The sequence below is a fragment of the Thermobia domestica genome, chromosome 8, assembly GCF_964235325.1.
Source record: "Thermobia domestica chromosome 8, izTheDome1.hap1.1, whole genome shotgun sequence".
Lineage (NCBI taxonomy): Eukaryota > Metazoa > Arthropoda > Insecta > Zygentoma > Lepismatidae > Thermobia > Thermobia domestica.
Genome location: NC_137461.1, coordinates 221689429 through 221708338, shown reverse-complemented (window position 1 = coordinate 221708338; position 18910 = coordinate 221689429). Strand labels below are relative to the sequence as shown.

The window sequence follows — 18910 nt, the reverse complement described above, 5'->3', positions numbered from 1 at the left end:
GATGTCCTATGGATTCGTGCACTAGATGTACTAAGTAAAGTGAACCCTGTGAACCCAATAGGCTGTAGCCTGACAAAGGATATAATTACAACCGAAAAGGCTTTCAAGTTGTAAAAATTGATCCCAAAATAAAATTTTGGGGATACAATCATAAATAACAGTGAGTATTTTAAATTTCTTGAAAATTTTCAAAATATGGCTTTTTGAGAACAGCAAATTTAGAATCGATTTTCAGAATATATATATATGGATTGGACAAAAAAAAGTCTTAAACGTTTGCAAAAGTGTGAAAATCATACCTAGTATGGTGTGGGGCCTCATTTTGCGTCTAAAACTGCTTGGATCCGACGTGGAATGGACGTATACAGCTCCTGAATCGTGGTGTGTGGAATTTTGTACCATTGTTCCTCCAAAACATGCTCCACTTCCTTAAGGGATGATGGCGGAGGGTAATGAGACCGAACACGCCTTTCTAACTCAGACCACAATGGCTCAATGATGTTCAGATCTAGTGTTTGTGGGACCCAGGGGAGGTGTGATAGCTCCTGGTCATGCTCCTCAAACCATGATTTCACCGTTTTTGCAGCGTGACACGGTGCCAAATCATCTTCGTAGATGCCATCACCATCAGTGAACAATATTTGGGCCATGGATAGAACCTGGTCCCCCAAAATGGCCTCATACGCCTTAGTATTCATCATTCCATGCAGGGCTATGATGAGACCTGCAGAAAACCACGATATCACTGCTCATACTGTAACAGAACCACCCCCATGCTTTACAGTTGGGAGCAGACAGTCTGTATCATAGGCTTCCGACGGTGTTCTTCATACGTAAACACAACCGGTTGTTGGAAACAAGGTGAAGGTCGATTCATCGGACCACATTACGTGTTCCCACTGCTCGAGTTCACGCCTTGTGGTCCTTGCACCACTGGATACGCCTCTTCGCATTTACTGCTGTGATCAGGCGTTTGGCAATAGCGGCCCTGCCATGAATTTTCATTTTATGAAGTTCCCGTCGCACTGTTTTCTGTCCGGGTTTTGTAGGCCGGAATTGAGTTCAGACGTAATGTTCATTGCAGTTGTCTTCTTTTTAGCTGCTACAATCTGTTTTAATGCCCTCCGGTTCCTATACGACAGGATTGTCTTTCGATCACTTGTGCTTTGCAGACATCGTTTGCCCATGAATTGTGTATGCCCTCGTGACATTGGACAGTGCCTTTCGATACCCCCACAATGTTCGCCACTGAAGCTCCACCCAGACGGGCACCAACGATCATGCCTCTTTGGAAGTCTGTCAGGTCGTCCATTTTGCCGCACCACTTTCACACCATGACACTCACAGGTAAACTGGTTACTGCTGACGGAAGAGGAAGGTCCACATGACACACTGAAAACAAAAAACGATCGGCAACCGCAACACGTGTTGTACAGTGGAGGGCCAAACTTACGTGTCCTGTATGAAGTGTTTTTAGATTTTTTTTGTCTACTTCCTATATATATATATTATATAAATTTAAAAATTCTATAGTGTTATATATAATCTGCAAGCTCCTTTCATAAGATATAAAATGATACCTTAACTAGTGTCCTAGGTTCTTTGAGTCAGCCGCAAATGCTAATATAACAAATGTCACAGGTTTCTGACAGACAGAGTCTCAAAGCAACGGTAAATGTTTTTAAAATTGTTCTCTGCTAAGCGACTAGGACTAATATATGTGTATCATGAAGATATAGGTTACTGGTATTTCCACAATTAGACAATTGGTATATAATAAACGCTAAGAAACCATTCGAAAGTATTCTATTATATTTTACTACTAGTACATCTCTTAGCGCTGATCATTAACGCTCATCTTTGAAGACGGATTATGGCAATCTCTTTGTAAAAAGATGAGTCTAATAAATATCTCAACCACTGTCTCATTCGTAGTTATTTAATAGTCTGTTGAGACTACTGTGATATATTTTATCAATACTTTCTTCTGAAGTACTCAGCATTCCTAAAAGTGCTATACAGTCGTAACAGCTGATAAATGTTGTAATGTGTGGCTCGTGAAACAAAAAGCCTCAGCCTGTGGCTTCTGTAAGTAATAATTATATTCCATTACTCTTTCAGAAAATTTTATGATTTCAAGAAGGCTACGTTCTTCCCAACTGAGGGCGTTCGCAAAATTTCACATTTTCGAAATTTTCTTATTACTGTGATTTCCATTTTATTGGAAATTGCTGTTATATTAATTGAAAAATTCTTTATTATGATATTCCAGATCTGGAAACAGGCTTTTTAGTGTGTTCTCGGTGGTATTTATATTGTTATAAATTTATGTGTTTATATCAAAGGATTCTTTCCATTTAATATTTACTACTTTCCTTTCTCAGCACCTTAGAATATCTTAGCTCAGAATATAGTTCTACAATCTACAAGCAATTCTCTAGTGAATTCTGCATGGCACTGAGAGACCCGGTCGAGGTTAGTTTTTAAACAGCTTTCACCTTTTAATAAGCAGCTTTCTTTTGACGTTTAGCGGAATCTTCCAGTTGTGTATTATATATATATACTACAAACAGCTAGCTGGTGACTTCTCTTCCCATTCTCCGAGTGCGTTTATACCATTATTATTTGCGAAATATTTAAGCCCCTTTCCCCTTAGAATACACATATCAAAGTGAAATCATAAAAACCCACGTCGACCCAAGTGTTAACTATGTTCAAAAATTCATTTCAAATAGTTCATCCGCTATCCCCTGATGGTAAGATTGATATTCATATATTTAGAGAAAAAATTAGAAATTGCCTCTTCTCTTGTTACAGTGGAATTTCCAGAAACGCTGTGACATATGCCCACTTGTTTGGAATTAGAATTTATATACCAAGTTTAATTAACATATGTCTAATCTTAAGAGATTTGGAGATATGACCATCTTATTATAATAATTGCAACCTCACCTTTTTTTTCCCCTTCTAAGGAAAACAATAAAAATTCTGAAAGCACGTCTTCAATTATTTAAAATTAAAAGCCTAAATACTGTAACATTCCGATTCTAAACGTATATATTGAATATTTATACAGTTCACGAGATTATCATGAATCTCATAACAGTTATTCACTTTTGAATATATATATATATATGAACTTTCAACATATATCGTGTTTGATACATTACAATATTGTACATTCAGTCTATACAAGATGGCTCGTCGTTCTTTCTATCTTTTTACATTACCATAACAACGACATCGAACAGATAAACAAGTTGCCATAGCAACGAAATTAAGAAATATTTCAATATGATACAAACATTTAAATTATTTCTTTATATGTTTTCTTCTTCTTAATCGCTTGTGCCTTCAAAATAGCACTTTTGCCCCTAAATATAACAATACTTGGTAAATACATACAAATATAGACACTATCGTTGTATACTGGCTCCCGAACTATGGGACTTCTTTAAATTGATCACAATTAAAGAAAGAATCCTGGACCGATAAACATTTCATATACAATAGTTACCTTACTTTTTGAATAGCCTTCGTATATATAAAACTTACAATTCATAAAATATTATTTTCATTTTATCTCAATATCATTCTTATATTTATTCAATAATCAATTTTATTTTAATTTTATAAAATTACCGACGAGACGGACATATTCAAAGAAATAGGATAAGTTTGTTGGTTATTTTTAGGTCCTAAAGAGATTCTTTAATTCAACGCCATTTACACTCGTTAACAATAAAGTTGGTGTGAGTTAAAATACAACGTAGCATGTTTCATTTATTTGGGCATAGTTAGCATAACTTTGATAAACAATATTTGTATTAATTCATAGAATGTGAACGAAGTAAAAATTACAATGAAATCATAACAATATTCAAAGTGAAACAAAACAAAAACCAATTGATATTACAAAAAGAATAATCACACTATATTATTTGTTGCTATCATTTAAATGATTTGCAGCGTTGTCATTTAAGTTTAAATCACTGTTTTTATATCATTGCGAATAAATTGCTAACGTGACTTTAACTCATTCCACGTCAACCACATTCAGGTTACGTTGGCATTGTCAAAAGATTCGATTAGGTTGCATTGAATGGTACAATCTTGAGTACAGTCCTGTATGTTATTTACTTCACCCGTTCTTTGGTTCCTATTTTGAAAATTTCTGCCACCTATGTAATTACTGCGAAATCGGGGAGTTCGTGAAAAATTAGCTCTATTATTTACATTATTCCTAAAAACGGTACGATTATTATTTCTGTTTCTTCTGAAATTAGGTTCGGTCGTATTGCCATTACGAGAAAATCTAACATTACCTTTCGTATTATGATTATAATCTTCTCGAACATTGATATTTCAAACATGAATATAGTTAGCTTGATTTCTGTTATTATTACCTTGCAATCTAGTGTGACTTCCATAATTTTGAACTATCATTATTAAGTGATTAAAATTAATACATTGCGAAGAGATCAATACTTGCTTTAGCCTAAACGGTAATAATATTCTTATTGATGCGATAATACGTGATTCCTGCTTATATGGATTGATCTGTTTCAAGTCACTATAAGCAGAGATTACAAAATACGATTTCAAGTCATTATACGCTTTTGTCTACTTCAGGATCAAAACGTCGGTTTCTAATTTGGGCATCCCGGTCTGCTAACATAAAATCATTTTCGAAATTTGCTAACAGCGCATTTTTAAAGTCGGAATAATTACGCAGACTACCTCTTATTGCTTTGTATCATACCGAACAAGGTGGTAACAAAATATGCGGTAAGATTTTGAAGAAGTTAGCCTAATCTATTTAGTTCACACTCTTCCTCCAATTTCTCTAAAAATGTACTCGCTGGGACGTCCGCAGATCTGCCGCTGAATTTAGTTAATGATCTTATTTCACTGAATTTCACGCGACTATTATTAGTACTAAAATACCTTAGATGTCGCGGTTTTATATGTATGTACAGTTCCTCTGGCGTGGTCTTCTTCCTTCGTCGTCAGTATTTGAGATGGTATCTCTCCTTTCAGAATAGACTTCTGATGAGTTGTTGTCTTCTTCACAGGGTCTTGACTCAGGTCTATGTTCTTCATACACAGCGTTGAGGGTAGGATCAGGATTACACTTGGCCGTACTGATTTTCTCCTTGATGGTATGAATCTCTTCTTGCAGTCTTCGCATTTGGTTTGCATGCAATTGCGTTTCGACTACATCAACAGTACTTCTCACTACTGCAAAGCTATGAATAATTTGTTCCATCCTATTGTCGGTTATTTCCAATTTGGTATTTAACTGCTGCGTTATTTGTTCCAATCTGGAATCCATCTGCTGTCCTACTTGTTGTGTCACTTGTTCCAATCTGGTATCCAATTTGGAATCAATTTGCTGTGTCATGGAATTTATTTACTGCCCTAGCTGTCGTAAAAGATTAACTACATCCGTTGAAGTCTCAATTTCTGGAATATCTTCAACTCTTGTATTGGTACTCATTTTAGGTCTTCGGTATATTTTTCTTTTATTACGTAGCAATAGATAATCCGTGATGCTGAGTGAGATAGTTTACTAATGCTTCTGACTAATTTAAAAGTTCCACGATTTCGGCACCATATAAATATGTAATATTCCCTGATTCTATTGAATATTTATACAGTTCACGAGAGTATCATGAATCTCATAACACAGTTATTCACTTTTGAATATATATATATTAACTTTCAACATATGTCGTGTTTGACACATTGCAATATTATACATTCAATCTATACAAGATGGCTCGTCGTTCTTTCTATCTTTCTACGTTACCATAACATCGACATCAACCTTAGTTGCTTGTGCCTTCAAAATAGCACTTTTGCCCGTAAATATAAACAATACTTGGTAAATACATACAAATATAAACACTATCGTTGTAATACAAATTTTCATGTGTCTAACTAAGGGATTTTGAGATATGACCATCTTGTAACTATTCTAACTCGCATCCTTTTTTCTTCCCTTCTAGAGGAAATATTACAACTGTGGAAACAGGTTTCTAATAAGTTTAAATGGAGAATTGATATATCAAGTTTCACGTCCATGTTTCAGAGATGTGGGCATTTTACTATAATAATTGCGATCTCTATTCCCTCTCCCCCTTCCTAGTCGAATTTCCAAAACTCCTTCCATAGTGTTACACTGCAAATTAAATACACTGTCAAAATTTCGAGTTTTTAGCTTAAGTAGTCTGGCCTGGGCATGGACACACACTTGACATTGATAAGCAGTCAAGTCAGTTCCTCACTCACATGTATATATATCGGTGGGGAAACTTTTTAAGCTCAATTTTTTATTCACCTAATTTTTATTATTTCTGAAATTTTATTTACTTTTTCCCAGAATCTACATGCCTACGAGTCAAGTAATTTCGTCACTTTCCTATCAATCGAAGTACAAGGTTGCAAAAGTAACTGTTCGATTCCAAACAATCAGTCTGATACGTTAAAAAAAGTAAATAAAAATAAAAATAATCAACATTCCCATGCAATGCAATTCAATGACAAATACTAAACAATCTTCCCTTGTTGTATGCAAGTTCAATTCCGAAGTTAAACTAGCCACATTCAGTTTTGTTGTTCCAATCCTAACCCATTCCACGTAACAACTCAATTTCGCCGGATGTATCGCTTTCCATTGTCTTTCCCTGAACCTTTCATGTATTTTGTAAGCTCTAGATCCTATAATGGATCCTTTTTATTGAAAGAGAAAGAGCTAAAACAGCTCGTCTCTGATATATTCTTGATGTTACAGAGGATCAAGAAAACAGGATTTAGTACTCCATCTCAGACTAGGTAGGTACGTAGGTATAGAGAGAGAGAGAGAGAGAGAGAGAGAGAGAGAGAGAGAGAGACGAACTTAGATAATAAGTTTGATTCCCTGAGAACCAAATTGACTAAGGGAATGTGCTTCCAATTTTTGTTAGTTATTCATCTCTACAGTGAAGGGGTATAAGAGCAGTGCGGATGATTTATCTGTGTTTTATCACTATCTAAAGTGATAGACAGAATTGACTCAAGTGAGAGGGGTCTTCATGAATGACTGAATATTTTCTTTTCACCTTTAATTTCCTTTCCTTATTTAATTAGGAATTTAACTAGATCCCAGTGAATTTTCATTCTACCATACGGGAACCAATAAGTAAAGAAGTAGACCAGGAAGCTCCTCAAGTAAGAGTAGCTACCTATGTAAATTTACGGAATTCGAGACCTCAGTTTGACAGTGAAGAACTGAATTCACATTTTCAATGGCGAAATTAGAATTAAAAGAATTTTAAAAATAATTTTATCCATACGAACTTTTTGCAACTACCACTTGGTAGTTACGGTAAATATATTTTAGTGGATTAAAAATACGATGTGTATGTAGTGAGTAGTTGCGCCAAAATATTACAGTGAATAGCTTTAAATAGATCCAAAATTTACACAGTCCTTAAAGTATCACATAAGGTAACCAACAAAGTTCTTGCCGTTTTTGATGTCTCTTTAATCATCCGCTCACAGAGAGGAAACGAACTGAAGTATCTGCCAAGGGATCGAGAATTAGTCTGATCATCGACCTCGTAATACAGGCACGTTGTCTTTACACACAGTCATAGCTCGTCCACTGTCGAAGATAAATGGAGGTATCGAAGCAGCTTGTTCGCGCGTGTTTGTTGTATGATTTTAAAGTGGACCAGTCCGTCGCATCACGTTGTCGCACATGCCAGGCATTTGGAGAGAAGGTAGTGAACGAATGCACAGCCAGACATTGGTTCCAGAAATTCCGTTCGGAAGATTGAGCTTTTCGGATGAAAATCGCAGTGGACGACCGTATGTGTTGAATCACGAGGGTCTGAAAGCAGCCATCAAGGAGGACAGTAGTCTAACGTGTGATGAACTTGCAGACGGGTTCCACGTTTCTGTTGAAACAGTCAGACTGCATCTGCATGGGATAGGAAAGTCTTACAAGTTAAGTAAATGGATACCCCACACATTGTCGGAAGCCAACAGGGAACGAGTGATAGCCTGTTTGTCCTTACTCACTCGGCACCTGAACACACCCTTTGATCGCTTGCTCAGTGGTGACGAAAAGTGGGTCCTGTATGACACTCCCAAGGGTACCAGATATTGGTTGTCGCCACGTCCCCCTGTTTCTTACACCTCAAGACCACCTCTGCACCCACGAAAGATTATGTTCTCTGTATGATGGAATAGTCGGCAAGTGATGCATTACGAGCTCTTTTCACCTGGTCAGATCATCACTGCTGACCTCTACTCTCAAGAGTTGCGAAGAGTGCGCTGTGCATTGATGAATTGCAAGGGTGTGCTGTTTTTGCACGACAATGCCAAGCAACATGTGGGGAAAAGGACCCGGGAGACCTGCGAAACGCAGTCACGGACTTCTTTGCAGTTTTATCACCAGGGTATTATGCAGCTGCAGGAACGTTGGCAAAAGGTGTTGGATGCTAATGAAAATTACTTCGAAACCTAAACGTACGTACCATTTACTGTATTGCTCTAGAACGGCAAGAACTTTTTTGGTTTGCATGTAACTACATAAATGATAAATTTGAAAGAATTAACTAAATGTATTTACGTAGCATTTACCTTGGTTTGATGGTCCTGGAGTTGGCTCTGGATCATCTTTTACACGTTTGTCAGGTAAAGTTTCCTAAAATAAAACAAGATATGAATGACACTTTGGTATTACACTTGATAAACTTAATAACATAAACATTATTCTTAATGAACTTTCTAAATTTTAGAATCCCAATATTATATAACTTCAATCCCCCAAATCCAGTGACTGGAAGAAACAAATTACCAGTAACTGAATATTATTTGTACTCAATATATTTTAATATCTTTAATTTTTATTGTAACTGACTTGAAACATTTTTAGAATACCGGTAACCGTTACTTGTTACACATACTGTATGAGCAGAGTGTAATTGTGTCATCAAGGTTTTCATGTGTTTCCGAAGAGTTTCAGCCGAACTCACTCATATTGTCTCTTGGTACTAACCACGAGGCGTCATTTTCCGTGTGTGAAATTAGGTAGTATTAATTTAGTTGTGCTGAAACATGAATTTATGCTGTAATATTATGCATCGGACAGAAGACATGTTTGTGAAACTACACATAAGTTTGTGCACAGGATTTTATTGGTTTGAAGTAAGTAACGTGTGAGTGAACCCCTCCAGAGGAAAGATTGTTAAAAAGCACTTCCACATTCGAGCTATCCTTCCAGAGAAAATAATGCTAGTGGTTTCTGCTAATTCAAGATGGGAAGTATTAAAACTGTCGTGAACGAACACGCGTCTAAGTCGTACGTGTTAACGCTGACAGGTTGACTCAGAATTAAAGTGATGTACTGCTAACAGTACTAGCATACCTTTCCCTCAAATTTCAAGGCTCTAATTAATTACTATTACATTTAAATGAATTGTGTGATTGAAGTTCCGTTCAACACATGGCACAAATGTTTATGTATCAACTCCTATATAAGCACGTTATATAAGAAATGAAGGAAGCAATTCTTACATTAGCAGATCTTTACATTTATTTAATCTGTGATCGTCGTGGATGTGACACATATGGAAAATAAAAGTGTGTCTGTCTTTTGGAGTTGCTTTGAGAGGGTCATGACTGTGAGACAAAGTAGATTTCAGACCATCATACTCGTATCAAGATTAAGTTCCGGCTGTCAATTTAACCCATTTAGATCCCACTTTTTTAAAATTAAATTTACTTTTTTCTTAATTATTATTAAACTTGGTCTATTCTTGAAGTTTTTGACGTTTTTCGTTTTGATAAACATTTCGATTAGAGAGCAATTGCATGTTTCCATCTGGGAACAGTAGACACGAGGAAATTATGAAGTCTTGTGCATGAAGACAGATACATATGAGTGAGGACTTCAGTACATACGTACATAATTAAGTGTGCTACCAGAAAAGGTGCATGACTTTTACAATTATACATTTTAGAAGTATGACACATGTAAGCAGTATTCTTGACACATGTAAGCAGTATTCTATGTCACTTGCTTGTAAGAACAGTGCATTAAAAGCTTAAGCTCGTATTTACGACGTGTATTACTATTATATATCATTTACTTAGTTGCTTTATATATTCACTTACATTGTTAATCAATATTTACATTTATTATAATTCTTTATAGGATTTTATATATATATATATATATATATATATATATATATAACATTTACCGATGCAATCATTCAATTTCTTAAAATAGTTAATTCGCTTAGCTGAGTAATGATGCTTGCATAGATGAAGTTAAAATCGTGGAATACTGCGCGTATATAAAGAATCGTAGAACAGTTGGATTCGTTCTGCACGATCGTAGGCTATGTATTTTGCTTATTGATATCACCACGTACTTGAGCTTGTAACAGTTGGTTTCAATTTATTTGATAGTTGCAATACCAAACATTGATTTAGATGTTGATGCAAACAGCATGAACATTTTCGTTTAAACTTTTAAAGGGTGAATAACAGGAATTTCGATCGTATTTGGACTAAAAATTAGCTATAGATGAGACCCATGCTTCCTGAATAACTACAGGGGATAAGCCCCTGAAATAGAATTTGGCTTAAAATTACTTTTATTTGTTTTAGCAGCTTGTATCAGCAATAGTGGGGCATTACAAAGTGACATTGTACAGCCCACTAAATTAAGAATCTAGTAGAATCGATAAACTCAAATTTGAAGTTAGTTACGTATTTTCCAATTGATTATAGATGAATTTCTAAAGTATTAATATCATTTAACTAACATATATAATCTGCAAAAACATGCGCAACTAAAGGAATTCCAATCCACTTCTCCTTAACAACCTTAGATGATTATTGGGTGCAAGACTTGTAAATCTCTTGGACCTGCCTGTACTACTTGATTAATAAGGACTTTTTAAAACCATTCTCCTGTCCTACTTTTATGAGGTGTTGTATTTTGTGATTACGATCCTCAGGAAGGCCTAAGAGCGAAACGGATCTTCCTAAAGAAAAGTTTTTCCACTGAAGCCAAGAATATATATATATATATATATTGTCACACTCTTGGCTTCAGTGGAAAAACTTTTCTTTAGGAAGATCCGTTTCGCTCTTAGACCTTCCTGGCATCGGCAGAGAGTTTGTGATATGCTGAGGTGACAAAATTATTTGCATGTCTTTTATAGTAATATCCAAGAAATTGAGCATACTGTTTTCTTCATGTTCCATGGCGAACTTAAATTTTAGAGTGTATCTGGTTAAATTCATTTTTTTTTATTTTATTTATTATTATTATTATTATTATTTTTTTTTTGTAATATCGAGGTACAAATCAGGTATCATCTGTGACGCGAAAATGTATTACGTGTGGATATTTCGGTTGAATACTAATTTCAAACATGTTTCAGTAGTACATTAGAAAGTAACGGAGAAAGAATGTTGCCCATAGCAGCAAAACCAACTCTTCAAACTGAAAAATATTGTTCCTGAAGAATACGCGTGTTGGTTGTGAAATCAGTTGAATTTTGCATGGATTAACAACTCTCAGTTTATGTAGAGAATTTTTCAAAACTCGTAGAGCCGTCTACCGACATCGATGGGTACATCTCCACGTCGGTCAAACAAAGACAAATGTATTAAGACTATTTTTAGTACTATGCTTAAACTGTATGCTGAATGACTCAAGCTTATGCTACGATCACTTGGAAAGCAGGTACGTAGAACTATGTAGATAAGCTATTACAGATCTCAATGGTATATCAAGTTTATGTATTTTGGGAAACCTTATATAATGAGTAGAATTCTGAGTTTTGATTTGATCTCGTCTGGTATAATTGGAGAGAATGGATCAACTTATTGATTTTTGATACCACAGATTTTAGTGAATTGTCTTGCACAAGATGAGCCTAACTTACGTGCAGATTCATGAGTTTACACTTAATTGTGTACAAGGGGGACATCGATTTAGAAAAACCTGTTCGATGAATTCAACACGAAACAATCCTAAAATTAAGTTCACCATGGAACATGAAGAAAATGGTACGCTCGATTTCTTGGATACCACTAAAAAAAGACATGCAAATAAATTTATCGTATCGGTATATCGCAAACTGCCGATACCAAATGTACAAACTTATCATCACTCTCTTGGCTTCAGGAAATGCATGTTGAGATTTATTACTATTATTATCATTATTATTACAAGATACGTTTTACTCTCAAGACCTGCCTGAGAATCGTAATCACATATTTATGTTCATAAATAAAACTTTACTCTTAATCTTGAAAAAGGTGAAATTAACCTTCTTTGAAGTTAACTTCTTACTTCATACTGTTATCGGTTGGAAAAATGAAATGAAATCTTTGAGTTTTACGTCCCACAGTTATGCCAGCTAGGCTAAAGGAGACGGTGATGATGAGTAATGAATGAAATGGTGGAATGAAGAAAGTGGGAGGAAACGGGAGAACCCCGAGAAAACCCACGCACACGGTGTTTGTCCACCACAAAGTTTACTTGGCAGGGGCGTGTTATCGGTTGGAAAGAAATAGAAATAATAAGAATGAGCAGTGTCTAGTTTCATAGTATGATGGTTTATGTTACAGTTTATATGAACTGTGTATCTACTTCCATTTTTTAAAAATCTTTTTTACTTTCCTACGTGTTTTTGCTTTTATAACCTTCTTTTCAACACAAAGAAGTTGAACATGAGGACAATGTTCCTCGAAAGAATTACTTCCTTTTTTGGGGAGGTTACTCTGAGCATGAAGCTTTCTAATTTATTTTTACTTGCTATATTGAGTATTATAACCGATCGTAATTCATACCTGCCAAGTAGATTTCGTGCAATTGTTAGGCGTTGTTTACTGGAAACGTAACACTAAAATAGTACATGACCATCTACAAAACCACTTCTTTCGTCTGATGCTCACAATGCATATCTTGCAAGATTTCGACCTTCCTGAACTTTGTTTAATGTACACATGCTTCTTAGTAGCTTAATTACTTATACCTTTTTACTATTGCACTAAATTGAACTCCAGACTGGATGAGTCCTATCTGCTAGTCTAGGGGATATGGCGCGCGATTGGTACATGAATCACGGTATAGCAGGGAATCTTACCTCCTGAAATTATTAATGGGAGCTAAACCCTCTGGGATTTCCGGTTATTTAGAATGTTTCAACGGAAAACAATACTATATCAAGAGATACATCAAAGGAACACTCAGTCGAAAGGGATAATTATAATCTAGGGAATTATTAACCCTTTTACCCTTCTCGGATTCAGTTTATTTGAAATGTTCCGACGGAAAATCATAATATACCAGAAGATACATCAAGGAACACTCCGTCGAAAGAAGTAATTATAGCCATTCCTTGGATTAAATTATTACCTTCCTTGGATTCCTGTTTATTTGAAATGTTCCAATGGAAAATCATACTATATCTAAAGATACATAAAAAGGAACACTCTGTCAAGGGGAATAATAACCTCCTGTGGATTCCAATCAGACACAATTTTGAACGAGTATTACTCATGACATACACATCCGAGCAGATCGCTGTTTGGACTGTTTCATATATTATGCCTTGTTATGCGATTACAGGCAGTTTCAGCTGAGGAGGCAGTCAGCGGGAAACATGCAGCTGTTAAAAGCAGAAGTCAATCGGGCTCGTGTTCCGAGATTTCGTGCTAAGGAATGCGGGACTCTCTGACGCTGAAGTCGTGAAGCACTTTCAAAAAGAAGGATTGAGTGGTGCAACTGTAAACTGAACATTAAAAAGGATCAAAGATAGGATTTCAAAAAATTAAATGAAATTTTTGAGTTTTACGTCCCACAGAAGATAGGATTTCAATGAAAAAAAAAAAAGAGAGAGAGAGAGAGAAGGGGAGGAAAGAAAAAATGATTAAGACGAAAAAATCAAGAAGATTGTGTCACTGGTGAACGCTAGCGACGAATGTACCATATCAAGTGCTGCACATGCATTAAAAGTGAGTCGTAATGTTATGATGAAGTTGCTATTGGAATTGGGAATCAAAAGTAAGAAAAAAAAGTGCTCCATATGCAGGTGAGAAACAAAACAAAACAGAAAAAACAAAAAACAAAGTCATTCTGAACAAAACTGCCAGGGACGAGTTTCGTGCCTCTAATGATGATAGGGACGTAATAATGTATGATGAAACATATATTGATATGAATGGGTGTGAGTTCATCGAAACATGTCGTACTTTGAATCTGGTCACATTCATGTCTCTGAATCCATAAAATTTAAGTTCAGAACTAAATTTCCACCGAAACTACTCATCTGGATGGCAATAAGCAAAAAAGGTAATTCTCAGCCATAAGCAATCATAGGTGCAACAAAATATACATCAAAATGAATGCATTCGAAAGAGACTTTCCCATTTATCAAAGAAAACTATCCGAATGGTGATAGCATCTTTTGGCCTGATTTAGCTTCTTCTCACTATGCAATAGGGACGCAGCAGCTGCTGGACCGGGAGAGTGAAATTTTTGCACAAAGAGCGTAATCCGCCAAATGTTCTACAAATCCGTCCCATTGAGAAATTCTGAGCTCACTTGAAAGCAAAAATATTCCAACCACCGTATAAACCAAAAAAAAATATATATATATATATATATATCATCATTGGAAAAACGAGCCCGAAAAATAATACGGCAACTCAGTGCAAACTACTTCGAACAGCTGACGAGAGGAATTTGAGTCCAAAAGTCGGCTGCTAATCAGGTTGTTTTTTCTGTGGAAGGACAAACCCCGCCATGCCAGTCAAATTTGAAAATTATCGTAAGTTTGAGCACTGCGCCTAATAAAATACCTCGTGAAGAAGAAAAATCGTTAAGAAATTTTTGAAGATATGTCGTCAGCCCTAAAGGATTTTAGGCTTTCTTATACTTTGGCGACTTAAGTGGCACCTCTATTTCAACAAGGACGAAAAAGCTGTGAAGACGATCTCTGCCCAGGGCGTCCTGTGGCCTTGATCATTGAAGAAAACATCACAGAAGTCGAAAACTTAGTTCTAGCTGACTGAAGAATAAAATTATGCCAGATAGCAGATTAGTAAAGAAGAAGCCAGAAAAATTTGTACGAACTCTTAAAAACACACACAAAAAAAGATAGGAAGCTTATAAAGATTTTTTCGAATTTGTTGGTGATTATCTTGACCAAATTTGCGCCCAAATCGTATCTGTAGATGAGACTTGGATTCGTCAATATTGTCCCGAGTCAAATCAGGAGACTGCAGTGAATTAAAAAAAAGGAGAAAGGCTGCCAAAAGTTCAAGGTGGAAAGGTCGGCTTCAAATTCTATGGCGAGCCAAACTAAACTATGATGATTGGTCAATAGCATGCATTTTCTTTTCCTCAGAACCGTGCGGTAGTCTTACAGAAGTAACATGGGAAACTCAGCCGCTGAATGATGTTTTTCGAGAACAACGTACTGTTCTCAAGGTCTGAGTTTCTTTTTCTAGGTCAGCCTTCAAAGATTCTACAGGTTTTACAGAGATAAACTACTCACCCTACAGCCCAGACATGGCCCCGAGCTATTTTTTTTTTTTTAAGCTTAAGTAATGAACAGAGGCAGATTTGTAGCGTTAAAAAGAAACATCATAACCGATAAAATCATTAAATAACATTGAGAGAAATTAACAGTTTCACAGTAAGTTATATTCAAGAAATGAATTGGACTTGAATAAACAAAGCTGAAGAAAGAACAGATACTGCATATCCCAGTATACTTCAACGAGGAGTTGAGTTGCATACCTCTAAGCAACATAAAACGAGAGAAAACAAACGATTGATTTACAATATACACACTACAAGGAGAAGATGATGAAAAAATTTTCGCACCAATTCATACTACGTTTATGAAGTAAGTAAGTTACAGAAAAGTGGAGAAATACCATGATTAAACTGTTACACAAAAAAGGAACACAGCAAACTTACGGAACCAGGGTGTCTACTGGAATACCAGAAAGTAAATTCATGACTTTTCATGACCTTTTTGTTCAAATTTTCATGACCATGGCGATAAAAAATTACCATTAGTAATAATAAACCCCTACCATCAGTGGTGCATCGGAACTATGCGGGTTGCTAGTCTTAAATATCACTTATTGTGAATCTTAAAGAAAGAATCTAAAATTCTGCCGCCTTGTGCTCGAGCACAGAATAGCACTTACCTAAATACGGGCCTGCTCTTACCAGTGAATCACTCTATACTGTATTTGAAGTTTTAATTCTGAGTATAATTATCCATCTAGCAGAAATTTGTCTGAAATTAAGCACTCAGAGAACTGCCCAAAGACAAAACAAATTATAAAAGAAATTCGTTTTAAAAAAATACATCATCAAATTTAAAATCTGCAAACTCAAACGAATAATATTATTTGCATAAGTCTAAAGGCCCAAAAATACACAATTTACATTTCTTAGAAATAAAGAAATAGCAGATCAGAAAGTTGGACAGTAAAAAGTTGTTACTATATTACAGAGACTAGAAGATGAAATGGGGAGCAGCTAGGAAGACAGTAAAGTACCAGTTAGCCAGCACTAACTGGTGGGGGAAATTCTCACAATTACTGACCTGATACAACTGTTTCAGTACATGCAGTATGAGGTATAAAAGTATAAAAATATACTCTGAGATTTCAGACTTTTATGACCAGTTGGGTAAATAAAGGACTTTTTCATGACTTTCATGACCACTAAGCAAAAGATATGACTTTTTCATGACTTCCATGACTTTCATGACCAGTAGACACCCTGGAAACTTAAGACTTATAAAGTCGTCGTCTTTCAATCCACAAAGTATTTACGAAAGTACTGACACTCCGATTACAAAGCGGATCTCACAGTTACTGAACTAATCCCTTCAGCCCATCTTACTGAGATGAGGTACAATGGTTAGAGCTGCACACTGCGATGCTAACAACTCTGAATCAGTCAAAAGAATCACTGATACTTCTGATGAAAATGATAGTCTTCAATTAAAACTGCTCAAAGTTTATTTTAAGAACTGCTTGTAAAAAGCACCTTCAAGTCGATAAACTAGAAAATCGCTACATGATTTAATATAGTGCACATTCAATAGTTAGAAGAAATTACTCATCCCCAAAACACCCAGAACTGTCCAATTGTGTAGATATCGAAAAAAAAAAAAATCTTCCTCAGCACAAATCTATTACATCCAGTTGCTGATCATCCTCCTTTTTTTTTTTTAATTTCAGTAGTTTTTCATAAAATTAATCTTGTGCATATATACTGTATTTCTCTTCATGAACGCTACCCGTATTCCCGTCGCGGACTAATACTAGTTAAAGAAACATTACTTCTGAGCACTCGTTTCAGTTGGGTTTTTATTTCACTTTATTTACCCTTAATTTGTCGAAGAAACGTGACAAAATTTTAATTATATAGAGAACCTTGTTATTCCCTTACTATTCCATTAAAAATAAAAGTCTTAAAGATAGTAGTAAAGACCATGTATGCTACTTACTACAATGTTAAATATTCTTTTAACACCTAAAATTTTAGTTATACTTTCTTTCGAATCACTGTTTCTTTATGCTATTAACGTAATGACACTTGAGGGAAGAAGAAAAATACGAAAATGAATGTTCAAAATTCTATATTTTACTCAATCGCATTATTCATTTCACCACATATTTTATAGATTGCGTTGACGACACCGATGAAATTTCCACACTAGTTCCAAGTAACGACATGATGGGTGAATACATGCCTAACATTTGTCTGCTGAACATCTGACTGTACTGTAAACCATGTTAAATTTTTAAAAATTATTAACTTAAGGAATTAAAAGCATTTAATATGATTTAATAGTTGTTAATACATATGACGTATTTCAAAAGTATTTATTTTTTTACTATTATTATCAATAAGAATTACTTTTTTATGCTCTAGGGCTTTCTTGGCCCAAATTTCTGTTAATAATTTCTTCCCGTTGAGGAATTGGTTTCTCCTTGATAAAAACTGAACTTTACTCTTTGTTCTATGTACAGGCTGCCAATGAATCGACGTTCCCTCTAGTTGATTTCTTTTAATATTTTCAGAAGTTTGGTTGAGTCGACCGGTCGAAAGCTTTTTGCCAATCGATGAACAACAAACAATTCTTCCTTTACGTTAAGAGCTCATTCTGATATAATTCTCATAAACCCAATAGCATCTCTGGTGCCTTTTCCTTTCAGGAATCCAAGCTGATCTTCGTCTAATATCTCTTGTATCTTACCTCTCAGCCGCCTATTCCTTATTATTCCAACGCGCAATAATCTTTCCAGTGTGGTAAATAAGATTAAGATTTTCTTACCAGTGTATTTCTCAACCTGCTTTTTCTTAGATAATGCAACCATTGTCCTCAGAAAATCCCCTGGCCATTCTCCACTCACGTAGATCTTGTTAAACAAGTGAAGTCAGTTTCATTGCACTGCCTCTTAATCTCTTGAGCAAATTCGCTGGTACGTTGTAGTCTTCAGCGGCCTTATTTCTCATGTCTTTTGACAGCTTGTACTATTTCATTTTTCAATATACTGGGTCTTTTTTTCTTCATCATCCACCTCTTTCTCGATTGCAATATCTCTCATGCGGTTCATCTGGTCATATAGATCCTTTATATATTCCTCCCAGATACTAAGAATTCTTTGATGGTCAATTAATATCTGAACTTGTCGATTTTTGATTCCAAATGTGCGTACCCTTTTTATTAGCTTTCCCTCCTAATTCTTGTGCATTCAGCGTTCTGCTTCTTTGATGTCCGTGGTTTTCGCCCTTCTAAGATCCTGCATTTTAAGAATCGTTTCAGTTTTCTTGGTACTCCATCCACCTTGCCAA

General features: G+C 35.6%; 1 protein-coding gene across 5 annotated transcripts in view; it reads right to left on the bottom strand.

Annotated features, from left to right (window-relative positions):
• Positions 1 to 18910, bottom strand: part of ttk (zinc finger and BTB domain-containing protein ttk) — a 155788-nt gene that overhangs the window by 100214 nt on the left and 36664 nt on the right. For all 5 annotated transcript variants that reach the window (XR_014132774.1, XM_081769437.1, XM_081769440.1 and 2 more), the window contains exon 3: positions 8632 to 8695. Coding sequence is in view for 4 of the 5 variants with exons in the window: in XM_081769437.1 (XP_081625563.1) it covers positions 8632 to 8695 (64 nt within the window). In the remaining variant the exon portion in view is untranslated. The remainder of the gene's footprint in view (positions 1 to 8631; positions 8696 to 18910) is intronic.